The sequence below is a fragment of the Tupaia chinensis genome, unplaced genomic scaffold (genome assembly GCF_000334495.1).
Source record: "Tupaia chinensis unplaced genomic scaffold, TupChi_1.0 Scaffold000048_1, whole genome shotgun sequence".
Taxonomy (NCBI): Eukaryota; Metazoa; Chordata; class Mammalia; order Scandentia; family Tupaiidae; genus Tupaia; species Tupaia belangeri.
This window is the reverse complement of record NW_006159506.1, coordinates 6,082,921-6,098,755: the sequence shown is the minus strand read 5'-3', so window position 1 is coordinate 6,098,755 and position 15,835 is coordinate 6,082,921. Positions and strand designations below refer to the sequence as shown.

General features: G+C 38.5%; 1 protein-coding gene across 1 annotated transcript; it reads left to right on the top strand.

The window, feature by feature from the left end:
- Positions 1-591: 591 nt before the first annotated feature.
- On the top strand, positions 592-15,442 carry SNRNP48 (small nuclear ribonucleoprotein U11/U12 subunit 48; the record flags this gene model as incomplete). The annotated part of the gene is given in 8 exon segments (XM_014591075.1): positions 592-705; positions 1,387-1,447; positions 3,147-3,221; positions 9,531-9,719; positions 11,784-11,905; positions 13,440-13,525; positions 14,111-14,275; positions 15,220-15,442. Coding segments are annotated over 8 exon segments (861 nt in total), but the record flags the coding sequence as incomplete, so codon positions are not given.
- Between the last annotated feature and the right edge of the window lie 393 nt (positions 15,443-15,835).

Here is a 15,835-nt window from a genome sequence, read left to right as displayed (position 1 = left end):
TCCAAGGACCCAGCAGTAAACGTATATTGACAAAAGGTCACTGTTGAGACCTATATGAGATACCAACATTTAAAGAGGGACAGTAGAACAAGGAAGACAGATCTTTAGAGGAGACCAGGTAGGGGGCGCCAGAGAGGTAGGAAAAATGTATTCATCCTGAATATATCAGGATGACAGAAACGGACAGTTGGATTGTGACCTTAGAATTCAGGTGTAAGGACTGTGCCATGCTTTAGTTGCAAGAGGTTGTTAGTTCCTACGGACTGATTTTGGTAGAGTAGGTGCTGGCGGCAGTGGGTGAGGAATGACTGTGTGAGATTGTTGAGACAGAGTGTACACAGTTCTTCAAACACTTGGTTTGAAGGGGTGGAGAGAGGTCAGAGGCTTTAAGGGGATAGGAGTTTGAAGGAGTTTTTAAATTTTAATACACATATACTAACATAATTTTAATACACATACACGAACATGGGAATTGAACAGCCTATAGAAGACATGAAACTAGATCATATCATTTGAGTAGTAAACATTTAATGGTCTGATTATTTTTAAAATTGTGTCCTTTTTCCCTTTGCTTCTGTTTGATGTTTCTAGGATGAAGTTGTGATATGTCCTTATGATTCCAATCATCACATGCCCAAGTCGTCCTTAGCAAAGCACATGGTGTCTTGTAGATTAAGGAAACTGGGCTATTCCAAAGAAGAAGAGGTACCACATCTTTACTGTATTGCATATGTGTCGTGTAATTCCCACGTTAATAAATTCACAATACTTTGGATTAAGCCAGGCACAGAGAAAGACCTGATGGTCTCCCTTGCATTTGGAAACTGAAAAAAAAAAAAAAAAAAAGACTTTATACAAGAAGAGAAATGGATGACAGCTAACGGTTGGGAAGAGTAGGGGTGGGAGATAGAGAGATCTTGATGAATGGAAACAAAATTACAGATAGATAAGAGGAACAGTGCCTAGCATTACCTAATACAGTGGGGTGGATATAGTTTACACCTTACATATATCTCAGAGTAACTTAAAACGGGTTTCAAATGTTCTCAACACTAAGTAAGTGGCTGAGTTGATGGGTAGACCAGCTATCCCGATTTCATCATCACACCTTGTATTCACTCACTAAACCAATCACATTGTGTACCCTCACAAATATTACACCCACTCTGTGTTAATTTTAAAATCTCACAATATTTGGAAGACATATTATGAGATTTTTTCTGGTGTAAAATAATAGCCTTTATTTGTAGGGTTGGATGGCACTTTCCTCATTTTTCGAATTATTATGAGAAATTGTTCTGTGTTTTTAATCTGTTACTGTATGTCAGATCTTAAAATGTCAGTTACCTGATACTCAAGAACACTTAAATTTTTTTTACTGTTTAGGGTGAAATGTATAATCCTGATTTTTTCTATGAGAATGCGAAGATACCTTCAATTACTTTGAGTAAGTACTAAGTTGTTAGATTGTAATTTTGAAATATTTTAGTATGGTGTTTTTTTCATTTTTGAATTATCAAAAGGATAGGTTTTTTTTTTTTTTTTTTGAGAGGTTTTTGCTATAGGGTGTGTGCACTCGCCGGAAGGGCAGAGAGACAGAAAGTGAGAAATCACCCCCCAGGGGGGATGGCCACGCCGCAATCCCTTCTCCTCCATTCTCCTCTTGGGATCTTGGGCAAGGTTCTGGAACAAATATCCCATTGACTCCCGGCCCATGCTGAGGCTTCCATATGCCTGTGGCATTGCTTGTGAAACAATGATGCCCATCAGACCCTCAGAGACATCAGACTGATTCAGGGCCCCTAGTCTGCCCAACTTGGACCCTTATCAAAGGCAGGGAACGTCCTCTGTGGGTGGGAAGAGACCTGCTTCCAGCTCTGGCAATGGCCACCATAGACTCCTTTGGGCAGGTGGAGCTTAAATTTTTTAGTATGTTTTTTTTTTTTTTTTTGAATTAAAAAAAGGATATTTTTTTTTTTTTTTTTGAGAGGTTTTTGCTATAGGGTGTGTGCACTCGCCGGAAGGGCAGAGAGACAGAAAGTGAGAAATCACCCCCCAGGGGGGATGGCCACGCCGCAATCCCTTCTCCTCCATTCTCCTCTTGGGATCTTGGGCACTGGAGTGAGTTCAAGCCCCCAGGTCTGGGACTCGAACTGCAGTCGACTCCATGGGAGTCCAGTGACACAGCCATTGCTGGTCCCAAAAGGATAGATTTTTATAAGCATGCTTGTGATTAAGGGCATGTAGGCTAGCCTAGGTGGTACTGGATTACAGCTTGCATCCCCCTATTGGCCTAAAAAGAATCTGGGTGTGTGTCCTGGTGCCCTAGATCGTAAAGAGCTGGAGGGCTGGGGAGAAAAGATTGCAGTGTGATGAGATCCTGTCAGGAGTGTTTCTCTGTCTCCCATGTGTATGTGCTATCATAAGAAAAAGGACATTAGTACTTCAAGGGCATGTAGAGTTGATTCGTGTACATTGGAACCAGGTCATGTAATCTCAAATTTAGAGAGACCAAGATTATTAACAGGCAGTGAGAACCTGGCAAGTAGAACTGATGCCTTCTTCTCAGATAACAAAAATGTGAACACAGAACATAGTTTGAAGATAAAATTTAGGGTTGAGACTATGTTCCAGATACTCACAGCATATGCCGAGGTTAGTCTTAGGCTCTGGAAACTGTCCTGATTCAGCCCCTGACTTTGTCACTTCTAGATGTGTGACCTTTATCAATGTGCTTAATTTGTTGTCTAAATTTCTCTCTAAAAATGGGGATGATGATTAATAGCATTTTATGAAGATAAATGATCAGTGTAAGGTGCTCAAAATGGTACCTGACACTTAGCTGGGCTTCAAGAAGTGTTAGCGGTTATTGGTCACTACAGTTTGTAGCTGCTTTGGCTGCATGGCTGTTTAGCGATGCTGCACTGCTTGATGTCTGGTTAAGTACTGGCTCTAGATCTGAAGGAACTCTAGGCAACAGTGCAGATGCTTCCTCTCTTAAGATTCTGGAAGGTTTGTCAGTGTGTCCAAAGAGCTTGATTTAGAACCCAGTTAATCATTTCGTTATGGACACTGATGATTCATATTGTATTTGTGTGTGTTTGTGCGTGCGTGTGTGTTTTATATATTTATTTTTTTTGTGACAGATAAAGATTCACAATTTCAGATCATTAAACAAGCTAGAACTGCATTTGGAAAAGATGGCGAATGTTACAGTCAAAGTAAGTTGCATCGTAGTTTGAGCTAATTAATGAATCAAATTGTTTTTCTCTCATAGCATGTTAATAATTTTCTTAAAGAAAAGCCCTGCAAAAACAGTTTACATGGGAAAGGTTAAGTTTTACATTTAACATTGGGCTAATCTGCTTTGTTTCAACTTTATGTGTTAGGTGTTTCTTGCTTAGATGTGCCAGTCTGACTAGGATACTATCCTAGATAGAGGTCCATGCTTTGGGATTACCAGGTTTGGATCTTTTCTTTTTTAATATTTAAGAAATGCCAGTGGGTGAGATGGTCTTACCCCGAGATTGCCTTTCACGGAGATGTTGAAATGCAACGTGAAAGGAAAGGCTTAGGTAGAAAGATAAAGTTCCACAGTTGCCCACAGAGTATGTACCCATTTAATTGAGTTAGTTTTTAATCATTTTGGAATTTTGGACTCCTTCGAGGTGATGAATGCTAGAGATTCCCTCAGAAAAAAACACAGACACAAAGTTCTTCAACGTCTTTATTTTTTTAGTAGTTTCAGAGGATTCTTGGTTCCATTCATGCCCAGCCTTGGAGCTGGGTTAAGGAGTTTCTGTCTGCAATTTCAGGTAGAATGCAGGCTAGAATTTTTAAGCATATGCTTATAGGAAATTAAAAGAAAAATTAATCCATCAAAAATACAGCAGTAAACAAGTTGGAGTTTAGATTTCTGAATATAGGTATAGCATCTTGTCTAAGCCTGACTCTTTCTGTATTTCTAAATTGTCATCTTTGAATCTTCTGTAGGTAGCTTTCTCTGGACATCTTACATTTTTCTTCTCTTTTCCTGTGGTCATGGTTAGTTTTGTCACTTGCTGAAGGTCAGGAGCTTTACTAAACATCGTTCAAAGCCAGTATCTGGACTTGCATCCTGCGAGTTGGACTGTCTCCTCAAGGAACATCATCTTCCCTTTAGCTTGACTACATCTTGTGGGCTCTCTACAACAACAAAAGCACTGTATTTCCTGTTTTGAAGCTAGCACCCTTGTGCCTTTTGGCCACATCCTAAGTTTATTTGTTTGAGGGAGACATTAGACGCTCATCTTGTTTGAAGAAATCACTGCATAGGAATCAGTCAAGCTTTCCCCCACCCCCAAGTTAAATTTTGCCGTAGGGCCCGTGTACTTGAAGGAGACAGAGAGAGTGAGAAGTCACCTTCTAGGGGTGATGGCCGCACCTCAGTCCCTTCTCTTTCATTCTCCTCTTGGGAGAAACCGCAGAGTTGGCCATGTAGGATCTGGCGCCTAACCCACCGTGCCGCTTGCTGGCCCATACTCAAGCCTTTATGACCTGTTATTGTTTCTGTCCGTTGCCCCTGTTCAGTTAGTGGAATAATGAAGAAGTAGAAGTCTTTGTGTTCTGGAGAGGTTAATACTAAAAGGCCTCTGACTCTTGGACGGTTAGATAGATTTACTGAATTTATTGTAGAGTTGAAAGAGAGCTTGAAGATCAGATTGTCCAGTGTTTGCATTTTATGGAAAGGAAGCAAACCCTGTCTAATGGAGATGTAATGAAATTCTGGTGTGTTTCTTCTAAAGTTCTTCAACATCTTTATTTTTTAAAAAAGTTCTTTTTTCAGAGCTTATTTATGTATTTCATTTCGCTTTCTCAACGAACTTAGAATGAGTTGAACAAGAACAAGGGATCTTTAGAAAGTTCGTGGGACGTGTGCATTATGGAAAACTGCATGAGTTTCTTTTGTTTTGCACCACCCAAAATAAACTCACTTTAATTCCATTTTTCTGTGAACTAGTTGAAATCCCTGATTTCTGTTAGAAATTCTCTACAGTGAGTGAGATTTATGGAATAGGATTCTAGATTCTAGATGTATTTCTTATTATGTCCATTACTGAGTGGAAAAATATCACAAACATCAAACCTGTACATACTCAACTACTGTTGTCAGTTCTGTTCATTGTTGCCTGTGTAAGCCTATTTTAAACAAATAAACTAGCTGCTTGGCCTTGCATAAATGACAACTTCTGAGTTTTTGTTTCCTTCTCTGCAATATATAATAGTCTATTGTAGGGTTGAGTAGAGGAACAAAGATAAGGAATGCTAAACTAGCCTTAGGTCCAGTAATTGGTAGTTACTATTGTCTTAGTGAAAATTAATGTACAGGAAGCAATGTTAAGATAATTAAATAGGTGAGTGTTTTATATATGGGAATAGTTTGGAAAATAATCTTAAATGTTTTTTTTTTTTTCATATAACTGGATAATAAGACAGATTTGGGTGTTGAGTTCTTTACAAAAGTAAGGAATAAAATGTGGGAAAAAATGAATGAATGAATAAAAAAAGCAGGGAATAATTTTGACTAGTTCTTTCAGTAAATAAGAGGAATTTTGATTTTGAATTCTAGCACTGTCTTTAAGATTTGATTGGTAAGAATACTTTCTTTAAAATTTTTTTTTTTTTGCCAGAGGGCATATGCACTTGACAGAGAAAAGGAAAAAACAGTCCTTCACTGAATATGATCGTGGTATAATCCTTTCTCCTCCTTTTTGAAATTTTAGGCATGCATGCATATATCCCAGGCTTGTTTTGCAAGTTGCAGGGCTGCATCCGGAATAGGTTGGCTGGCCTTGTGGAACCTGGCCCTCTTAACTTCTAGGCCATGGAGCCCACCCAAATAACTATTTTTATATGTCTGTAACCTTCTTTTAAGAAATTTTCTTTTTATACTGTATAGTGTTTTGTAATTTTTCAACAGAGATTACTTTCGTGGCCCACTCATGTCTTAGACATTTTTTAACTTTTTACCCCAGGACAAGAATGATGTATCTGCTTTGAAGGAAGAATGGTTAACAAGAAAAATGTTACAAGAAAAATATCTAACTAACGTTTTGTTTTGCACCAAAATTCAAATTTTTTGATAAGGTCGCACGTATGTTTTCATTTTATCAGTCATGTCTGGTCTAAACGCGGTGTACAGAATTCTCAGTCTGTTGACCTTTGCAAAAGCTTGAACAACCATTATATCTCTGTACTTTCAGATAAAGTTCCTTCAGTTAGTTTTTTTCCCCCCCTTCAGCTAGTTTTAACCAGCATATTAACTTCAGTTATAAACATTTTTTTTTTAAATCTAGTGGTTTCTTTTTCTTTCAGTACTAAACATTCAAGTGGCTATACTTCATAAAGTGTATTTGAGTCATGGTTGTGTTTTGAAAAAACCGTAAAAGAATCTTACAAAAACCGGATAGAATGGTTTTAGACATGATTTGTTCCTGCTACTTGTGAGATCTTGGGCATACCATTTTACTTCTATGGGACTTAATTTTTTTTTTTTTTTTTTTAATTTCTGTTAGGAAATTGACTCGGTGAATTCTCCCTATATGTGGGGATTTATGTAGAATTCAATATGAACTCTGAATACATATCTTAGAGACAATATCTTTAGTATTTACAATTCTATGACATATGTTTAAGATGCCCTGTGATGGCAGAAGTGACTCACAAGAAAGAAAGAGAATTAGTTATTTAAAAAGTAGATTATGGGAGCAGGAGATGGCATAAGATAACATAGCTGGACTCCCATGTAGTCAGCTGCTGTTCGAGTCCCAGACCCAGCCAGGCGCACATGTGTGTATGCCCAAGTCCTGAGAAGAGACTAGAGGAGAAGAGATTGCTGCATGGTCATAGCCATAGGGGATGATTTCTCACTTTCTGTCTCTCTGTCTAGTGCACATGCCTTATGGCAAAAATCTCTCTCTTAAATAAATAAATAAATAAAAGTAGTTTAGAGCTTCGATTTGCAGTGCTGGTGCTGAGTAAGTTTTGGAGAGGCATAGAGGTGATGGTTGTACGACATTGTGAGTATTCTTAATGCCACTAAGCTGTATACTAAGAAAGGGTTAAAATGGTAAATTTTATGTGTATTTTACCACAATTTAAAAAAAGCAGTTGCAAAAATGAGCAGACAGGATCACAGAATTATTTCGATTATGGCACATTCAGATGTACCTCTAAGTCATAAAGCATCTTGCATTGTGAAAATCTCCATTTTATGTCAATGTAAGCAAGCTTGTGTGTGTTTATCCGTTTTTTTTTTTTGTTGTTGTTCAGAAATATCTGTGTTCTGTATGATTTGAATGCAGTTTGTTGCATAACTTTTCTTGTACTTTTTCTTTTTCAGTATTTGGGGTGAGTATAAGGAGGAATTAGGAACCTGAATGTACTCCTTATTTAACGATATGCAGTATCCTTTTTGCAAATGATATCCTTTTAAAAGTATCACTCAGATTTCTAAGCTTTCATCTTCTTAGCTGTCACCGTATTATAGTCTTGATTTGGAATTTTGGTTGAGTTTCAAGGAATTTATTATCATGACCTTCACCATAAATTTAAGATGAATAAGTCAAAAGAAAAAGCCAAAATATTTGAATGAGGAAAATCTATTTCTTCATTTAAAAACACTAGGCAGAGGTTTCTGTGAAGTTTGTCATACACCATTATTTTCTACTCTTTGTATTTTTCTCCCGATTTTTCTAGCCTACATTCAAAGGAATTAGGCTTGTCAACATTAGCTCTTTATAATTTTATATCATGAGATTAAGTGTTTCAATCCCTCCCTACAAAAAAGGGCTTTTTCTAGTTTTCCTAGTGCCGTTTAGAATTAGAGTAAAATTGACTGATCTGAAAAGGAGCCTTTTTCCTGCCTACACATACCTTGGCGTAGTAAAGCTGGCCATGTGCTGTTAACCGTAGTGTTAAACCGTGGCCTCATAACGCCATGGCCTCAGACTCAGCGCAGCTCTCTCTTAATTCGTAAGCAAAGGTACCGTCTGTTTTTATTTCGTTATAATTCTTAGTGCATAGTATACTCTTGTTTAAATGGTCCTTTCGCCTCTTTACCTAACAAGTTAATTACGTCGTATTTTAGCAAATACAAGTATCTTGGGAGAGCAACTGATTTTACATTGTTCTGTGAACCAGTTATTTAGGATCATCTAAACAATTGAAGGATTCCTTTTGTAGCTTGTGTTCTTTGTTTGCATTAGTGGATAATGAAGTCTAGAAGGAATTGCTTTACATTGCTTTATTTACAGTTACGATAATTTTTTATTTCTTTGAGAAAATTTGAATCTCAAAACAAATATTTTCTTCAGTGTTTAACACATCACATCAAGGTATTGTATTTATTTTTTTTCATTAATGAGCAGATTTTGGAAAGTTCTGTAACTATTGGGGGTGGGGACACTGCTGTTTACTTTTTTTTCTTTTTGTTGCCAGGGGCACTTATGCTTACCAGAAAGAGACATAAAGAGAGGGCGAGCGAGAAATCGCCTCCCGGTGGGGTGTGGTCATGTCATAATCTCTTCTCCCTTTCACCATTATGTCAGGACTTTGGGCACATGAACACATATGCCTGGCATGTTTTTCAAGCCCCTGGGGCAAGATTTGAACTATGATTGGCCATGTGAGATCTGGCTCCCTTAATTACTGGGCTGGAGGCTGGCCCTTTTTTGGTTAAGCCAAATATGTTTCCTCCTCAGGAAATGAAAATGAGTATAGTTTCAATTTAATCTTTCTCTGGTCTGAGGAAACTTGGAGGTTTTGCTATTACGTATTTATTTATTGTAATTATTTAATTCTGTTTGTTGTTATTTATTTTTAAAACTTGACCAGAGAGCGAGAAAGGGAAAGTGCGAAAAAGTAAGCTGTCAGGTCTGGGCCTCGAACCGGTGCCTTAACAATCATACCACTTGCTGGCCCCAGGTTTTGCTATTTAATTCATTGGTTCCAGCCTCTAGATCTTAAGCAGGATGTATTTTGGATACTGATCATCTAACCTGGTGTCTTATAAAGACATTTTTTAAATACATTTTTCTACATCTTACTTGGATTTTCATAATTTATTTTCAAAGGGGCTCTGTGTTACCTATTAAAGCTTTTCTTTTTGTTCTTAGCTTTTATGGGACCAGCATATAATATAAACAGAAAGATACGTACTTTTGTAAAATGGGTAGTCTTTTTACATCGTTACCTAAAACATTATTTTGTGAGCAAACTGTCTGTTACTGCCTGCCTTCATGGGATCTATCTTAACGTTTTCGGGGAGAACAGTGAATACCTGTAATACATTCATTCTGTGGATATAGTCATCAGGATAGTGTCATTGTTTCCTGTTTATTAATACATATTTTGTATATTTAGGGATTACTATGAAAAAATAGTTTCAATGAATATTGTATTATCACAGCACATGTTTGAAGATAAGTAGTAATTTTAAGTCCACAATGCTTCATGTATTGTTTATTCTTGTGATTTTGTTTTTACTTTAGGGATTCACTCTTCACTGCCTGTGGAAGTTCCTCTGAATCACAAACGGTATGTTTGTGATCTCACCCAAGCCGACCGTCTTGCCCTCTATGACTTTGTAGTTGAAGAGACAAAGAAAAAGCGCTCTAGTTCCCAAATCATCGAAAATGACAGTGACCTCTTTGTAGACCTGGCTGCCAAAGTCAATCAAGGTTTGAGATGAATATCACAGTTTTACATTTCTTAATTGTCATTCCAGCCCATGGCTAGTGCAGTGATTTAATTGTCAGGCTACTGTGAGTTGTAGTAGGCATTCTGTGTCACCCGATGAGGTTTGTGTCAAGCATACTTTCCTTCTGTAAGAATGTTACTTACAACGGTGCTGTTATTGTAACTGTGCTGTTATTTTTAATTTATGTACCTTAACACTCTTTAAGTTCAACTAATGAGTGGAGGAAAGGAATGATTCAAAACTTAGCACGTATATATATGTATGTATCCATGTATCTCCCATATTTGTATATACACACACACGGACATACATACTTATATACATACAGTCTTGTCATTTAGCGACACGGATATAGTCAGACATAGTATATTCTGAGAAATAAGGCAGTATCTGTTATGCAGACATTACTGAGCGTATGCATACCTAGACTGTATGGTATGACCTATATTATTTCTGGGCTTACATTATCGTACTGAATGCTGTAGGCACTTATAGTACAATGATACGTATTTATGTATCTAAACATTGAAGGGGTACAGCAAAAATACAGTGTAAAAGAGAAAACGGTATACCTATGTGAGCATTTACCGGGAATGTGCTTGTAGAACTGGTGGTTGCTCTGGGTGAGTCAGTGGCGCGTGAATGCGACGGCCTACAACATTGTCGTACACTACTGAAGACTTAGGAGCAGGAAACACCTAGGCCACCGTGGATTTGTAACAGATTTTTCTTTCTTCACTAATGGATTAACTTACTATAACTTTATAAACCTTGTTTCTTTAAACTGACTCCTTTGTACTAGCAGTTGGCTTAAAATACAAATATATTGTCCAATTGTACAAAAATATTTTTAAATATTCTTAATCTAAGCTTTTTTCTCTTAACTTTTTTTTTTTTTAACTTCTTCAAGTTTTTATTTAAAACTAAGACATAAACACACACTTTAGCTAAGCTGCGTGGGGTCAGGATCATCAATACCATTGACGTCTACCTTCACATCTTGTCCTACTAGAAGGGCCACGCGGAACAAAACAACACAAGATCGAGCACACGGGGAAATGACACAGTCAGGAGCTGTGATAGGCAGGAGACGTATATATCCGTTGCCTGGGTAACACAGCGTACTGTCTGACTGTAAGCTCTTTTTCTTTTGAAATTGACAGAGCATGTGCACTGGCCAGAGATGTACAGAGAGAGGAGGACAGAACACCCCCACTGGGGGCTCAGTTATACTTCAGTCCCTTCTCCAACATTTTCCCTTCCTCTTGGGATCTTGGGCATGCACCCACATGTGCCTGGAGCGGTTTTCAAACTGCCAGGGCTGAGATTCAAACTGCGATCAGTCATGTGGAATCTGGCTCCCTTAAGCACTAGGTATGCTGCCGGCCCAATACACGTATTTCTTTCTTTTCTTTTTTTTTTTTTCTTTTAAGAATTATTTTATTGAACTTTATTTATTTTACCTATCTATCTGTCTATTTATTTACTTATTTATTTATTTATTTTATTTCACCAGACGGGGGGGAGAGAAAGAGAGAAAGTGCACACAAGCCACGAGGTCCAGACGTGGGAGTCCAGCACCCTTAGCACCACACCACCTGCCGGCCCCCCAGTACACTTCTAATAAGTACATTCTAAATAGAAATAGAAGTTTGGTATACTGAACACACAAACCAGTAGCATGGTGGCCTATTACCAGTGTTATATACCGTACATAATTGCATGTGCTGTACTTTCACAAGACTGCAGCAGCGTCGGTCTTTACGCTGCATGCGGGTATGCAGTGTGCTGCAGTGTTCCGGTGACTTTGACGGCACTGGGCGGTAGGGCTCTTTCAGCTCTTTGTAATCTTGTAGATGGAAGATCGATTGTAAAGAGGTCTATCAATGACCATAGATGCATAGTCACCTTGTGACTGCGATGCACACTTCCCAGGTTACTTTTGTGTGCTCCATTGAAACTTGACATCCAGGGTAACAGAAGCGTGCTTACCTGCTGATTTGTAAGCATTCAGAACTCCTCACAATCCTTATTCTTTTATTAGATAATAGTCGAAAAAGTCCGAAATCTTACCTTGAGATCTTGGCAGAAGTGAGAGATTACAAGAGACGACGCCAGTCCTACAGAGCCAAGAATGTTCACATCACCAAGAAGTCATATACCGAGGTACGTTCATGTCGTCCTCTGGAGCTTCGCTGAGGACGAATACCTCCCTGTTCTAGTTTACACATTTGTTCTGTGGATTGCCACCATTTCTTGAAGCTTTTTTTTTTTTTTTCCTTTAAATTTATTTATTTACATTCATTCACTATACATCATCACAGCAAACAGAATGAGATTTCCCATCCAGAATACACTGTATATTGGCTCAATCAATCTTGAAGCTTTTTTGAAAGCAGACGCCTTCAGGGTAGTTATACCTGGTTTGTATTTGCTTCCTTGCTTCAGACCCAGAGAAAGGCTGTCATAGTATAAAAGCCTTGTATAAAAAGGTTATACCATCTTAAGGCATTGCTCCCTTTGAGGAAGTGGTATGGCATCAGGGTAAGACTGAGTTTTGGCTTTAGACATACTGACTTGAGTTTTGATTCTGCTGTGTGTCATTTCTTGTTTGACTTGGGTAAGCTATTTGAGCTTTTTAGATAGCATTTTCTTCATTTTATAATAATAATAATTGAAACTTTTTTTTTTTTTTGGAGAGACTTTCGCTATAGGGCGCATGCGCTCACCAGACAGACAGAGACATAGAGACAGAAAGCGAGAAATCACCCCCTAGGGGGGATGGTCACGCCGCAATCCCTTCTCCATTCTCCTCTCGGGATCTTGGGCACGCACACACACGCGCCCTGCGTGAGTTTTAAGCCACCGGTTCCGGGATTCAAACCGCGGTCGACTACGTGGGAGTCCAGCGACATAGCCATTACGCTAACTGCTGGTTCCCATAATTGGAACTTTGAAGGATTGTTACAAGAACTGAGAAAATGCATGTAAGCACAGGCATTTCTCAATAAATATCAGGTGGTTTTTTTTTTTTTTTTCATATTTCAGTGTGGTTTTATGTGCTCTACTATCTATTTGGGCTTGATGGTGTGGGCAAATAGGAAAGGAAAAACCCATCCAAGGGTTCTTACAGGTGAGGGGGTAATAGTCTTACTGAGAACGGAGCTATGCCATGACTACCTTGGCTCATATTCTGTCTGTCGTCTTAATTATCGGGTTTTGTTTTTTTAATTGCGAGTAGTCTCGTCAGTTGCAAAGCTCACAGTGCCAGAGCCTTGTGTGCCCTTTATCCCGCTGACCAGCTGTCAGCGTCTGGCCCTGCGTGTTTGTCGTGTACATTGTCTTTCTCTGCCAGGACTTGATTATTTCCTGGGAACTATTTAAGGGTAAGTTATGTGTCAATGCATCATGACCCTCTATCCCTAAATGCTTAGTGTTTATTTCCTAAGATATTTCCTTGCGTAATCATGGTACAATTACCAGCTTCCAATTTAACATTGTTACGCTTTCACCTACTCTTCAAGTTCCAGTTTGACTGCCGCATTTCTTGGTGTTCTCTAAACTGCACACGTCCCACACAGCCTGGGATATTTTAGTTCCTAGTAAATATTTGATGGGTTGTTGGCCGTGGTTTTTTTCCTAGCTTTATAGTGTTCATTTTTTAGAAGTTTTCTTAACTGACATGTGGTTACCTCCCAAGGTGATTCGGGATGTGATCAGCGTGCACATGGAGGAGCTCAGTAATCACTGGCAGGAAGAGCAGGAGAAAGCAGAGGATGCCGCAAAGTATGTCGTCATCTCTAGTGGCTAAAGTACTTTTTAAAATCTGTTACCTCTAATTGGTCAGCAGTATTTTTAAGACCATCGGTAGCATACTATACTGTATCAGAATGCTTATTTATTATTTTCAGTACTCAGGGATTACTGTATTAGAGTTGTATGACGTTGCCATTTGACATTTCTGTTTTGGGGGGACAGACGTATTAGTGAAACAGTTAACAGTAAAACACAAGAGGTTGTTTTTTTTTTTTCTTGCCCTCTTATACAGAATGTAGAATTAAGCACATTTACTTAGACTCTGTCTGCCATTATTATGAGAATATTGCACTTGAGGCTGGCATGTCTGGGTGTGTAGAGGATACCAATGGTAAAACAAACTTACTAAGGGCCAGCAGGTGGTGTGGTGATTAAGATGCTGGACTTGTACTTGGTCAACCTTGGTTTGAGTCCCGGATGTGGTAGCTTTGCTTTCTTACTTTGTGTGTCTCTTTCTCTTGTTGGTCAGATTAAAAAAAGATAATAATAACAAGTAAAATTTAATAAATAATTCTTGAAAACAAACACACTTACCAACAAGCCTTTCTGTGTCAGGGACGAGGAAAGGCGATCCGTCTCAGTAGATTCGCGGCAGTCCGGTGGAAGCTATTTGGATGCCGAGTATTCACGACACAGAAGGGATCGGAGCAGGAGCCCCCATAAACGAAAAAGAAATAAAGATAAGGATAAAAGCTGTGAGTCGAGAAGAAGGAAAGAGAGGTGAGTCCTGCTCTGCATCATTCAGCATCACACCGTTTACTTTCGGACAGCAGAACAGACCCTCCTGTTACAGACCACACTGAGGAAACAAGATAGTGAGGAGTCACATGCACAGCGCTGTCCAATAACTAGCAAGCTCAGAAATGATACCTGGGCTGCCTCACCACTGGGAATCAGGAATCAGCGAAGCTTATTGTATTGATTGGGTAGCTTTGCTCATCCTACTACCACTCACTCACAGGCTTACAGCTAGCTGTGACTAAGTCCTTGTCTTGCAGAAGTGAAGTACATGCTAAGTCATCTCTTCATTCACGTGATATAACTGTACATTCACACATTAACTCTTGATTGTCACAAAGTGTGCCCCTCCTCTTTTTCATGTTCATTAGTGCTCTTTCCACTTCAGTAGTTTTTAGCATCTCTAATTAATCGCTATTGATTGAAATAAAGAGTACCCAACATCTAAACGTAAGATAATTTTCCTTTAAAGAGGATAAACTGAGTGGTAGCAAGAAACACTTCTCAGGAAGACAAAGCTATTATTTGCTCTCTACCCCCAAGCTAGAATGACTTGAGATGGGAACAGGATAAGGGAATCACAGTTTCTGAATTCTTTCTGACTTTAATATTCTATTTAAAATGAGTTCTCTGTTCATTTATCATGTATATATATTCAGTGCTCATTTGAAAGCAGAGCTTCAAAGCATAATTTTTAAATCTCCATTTTGCTTATCTTTATTCTAATTCTGTCCTTTAGTTTTTATCATTCATTTTCTATATTACTCTTTAAAAGAAATCACTGTTCAGTTCTAAATAAACGCTTTATCTTGTTCTGGCTTATGTCTGATGAGATAGCATATTATTGTTGAATTATTACTCTACAGCTCTGATATTAAATTGCCCATCATTTGTAGTAATTTTTTTTTATACCCTTTTCATTTCAGGGATGGGGAGAGACATCATAGTCATAAAAGAAGAAAGCAAAAGATGTAAATGAAGTATGTGCGCCTGTATTAATTATGCTTTGTTATGATAACCAATATGTGATTTTTCATTGTAATTGCTTTCCATAGTGGAATAGATATATATGATCTGTTTACTGCTCATTATTTTCAATAAATGCTTATGCTTCAAACCACGAGTACACTATTAAGGTGTACAACTTTATTTTGCCTGTTTCTGTTTTCTGTTGCCAGAGGGCGTGTGTGCTCGCCAGAGAGAGAGAGAGGAAGACAAAGTATTCCTACCATGGGGTGTGGTCGTGCCGCAGTCTCCCTTTCTCCATTTCTGCAGCCCATCAGGATTTTGACTGTGCACTCACGTACCTGGTGTACTTTTCAAGCCTTTGAGACTGGGTCTTGAACTGCGGTTGGCCATGGGATCTGGCTCCGCATGTGTGGTGCTTAGCCATAGCGTTATGAGGCTGGCTTTGTTTTTCCTGTATTTTGTCAGATGATTTACTTTCTCTCGTTGATTTTGTCCCTGGTCATTTATGTGTCATAAAATTCTTTACTTAAAAAAAGTTGATAATTAAAGCCTGTAGATTATACACAAATACAT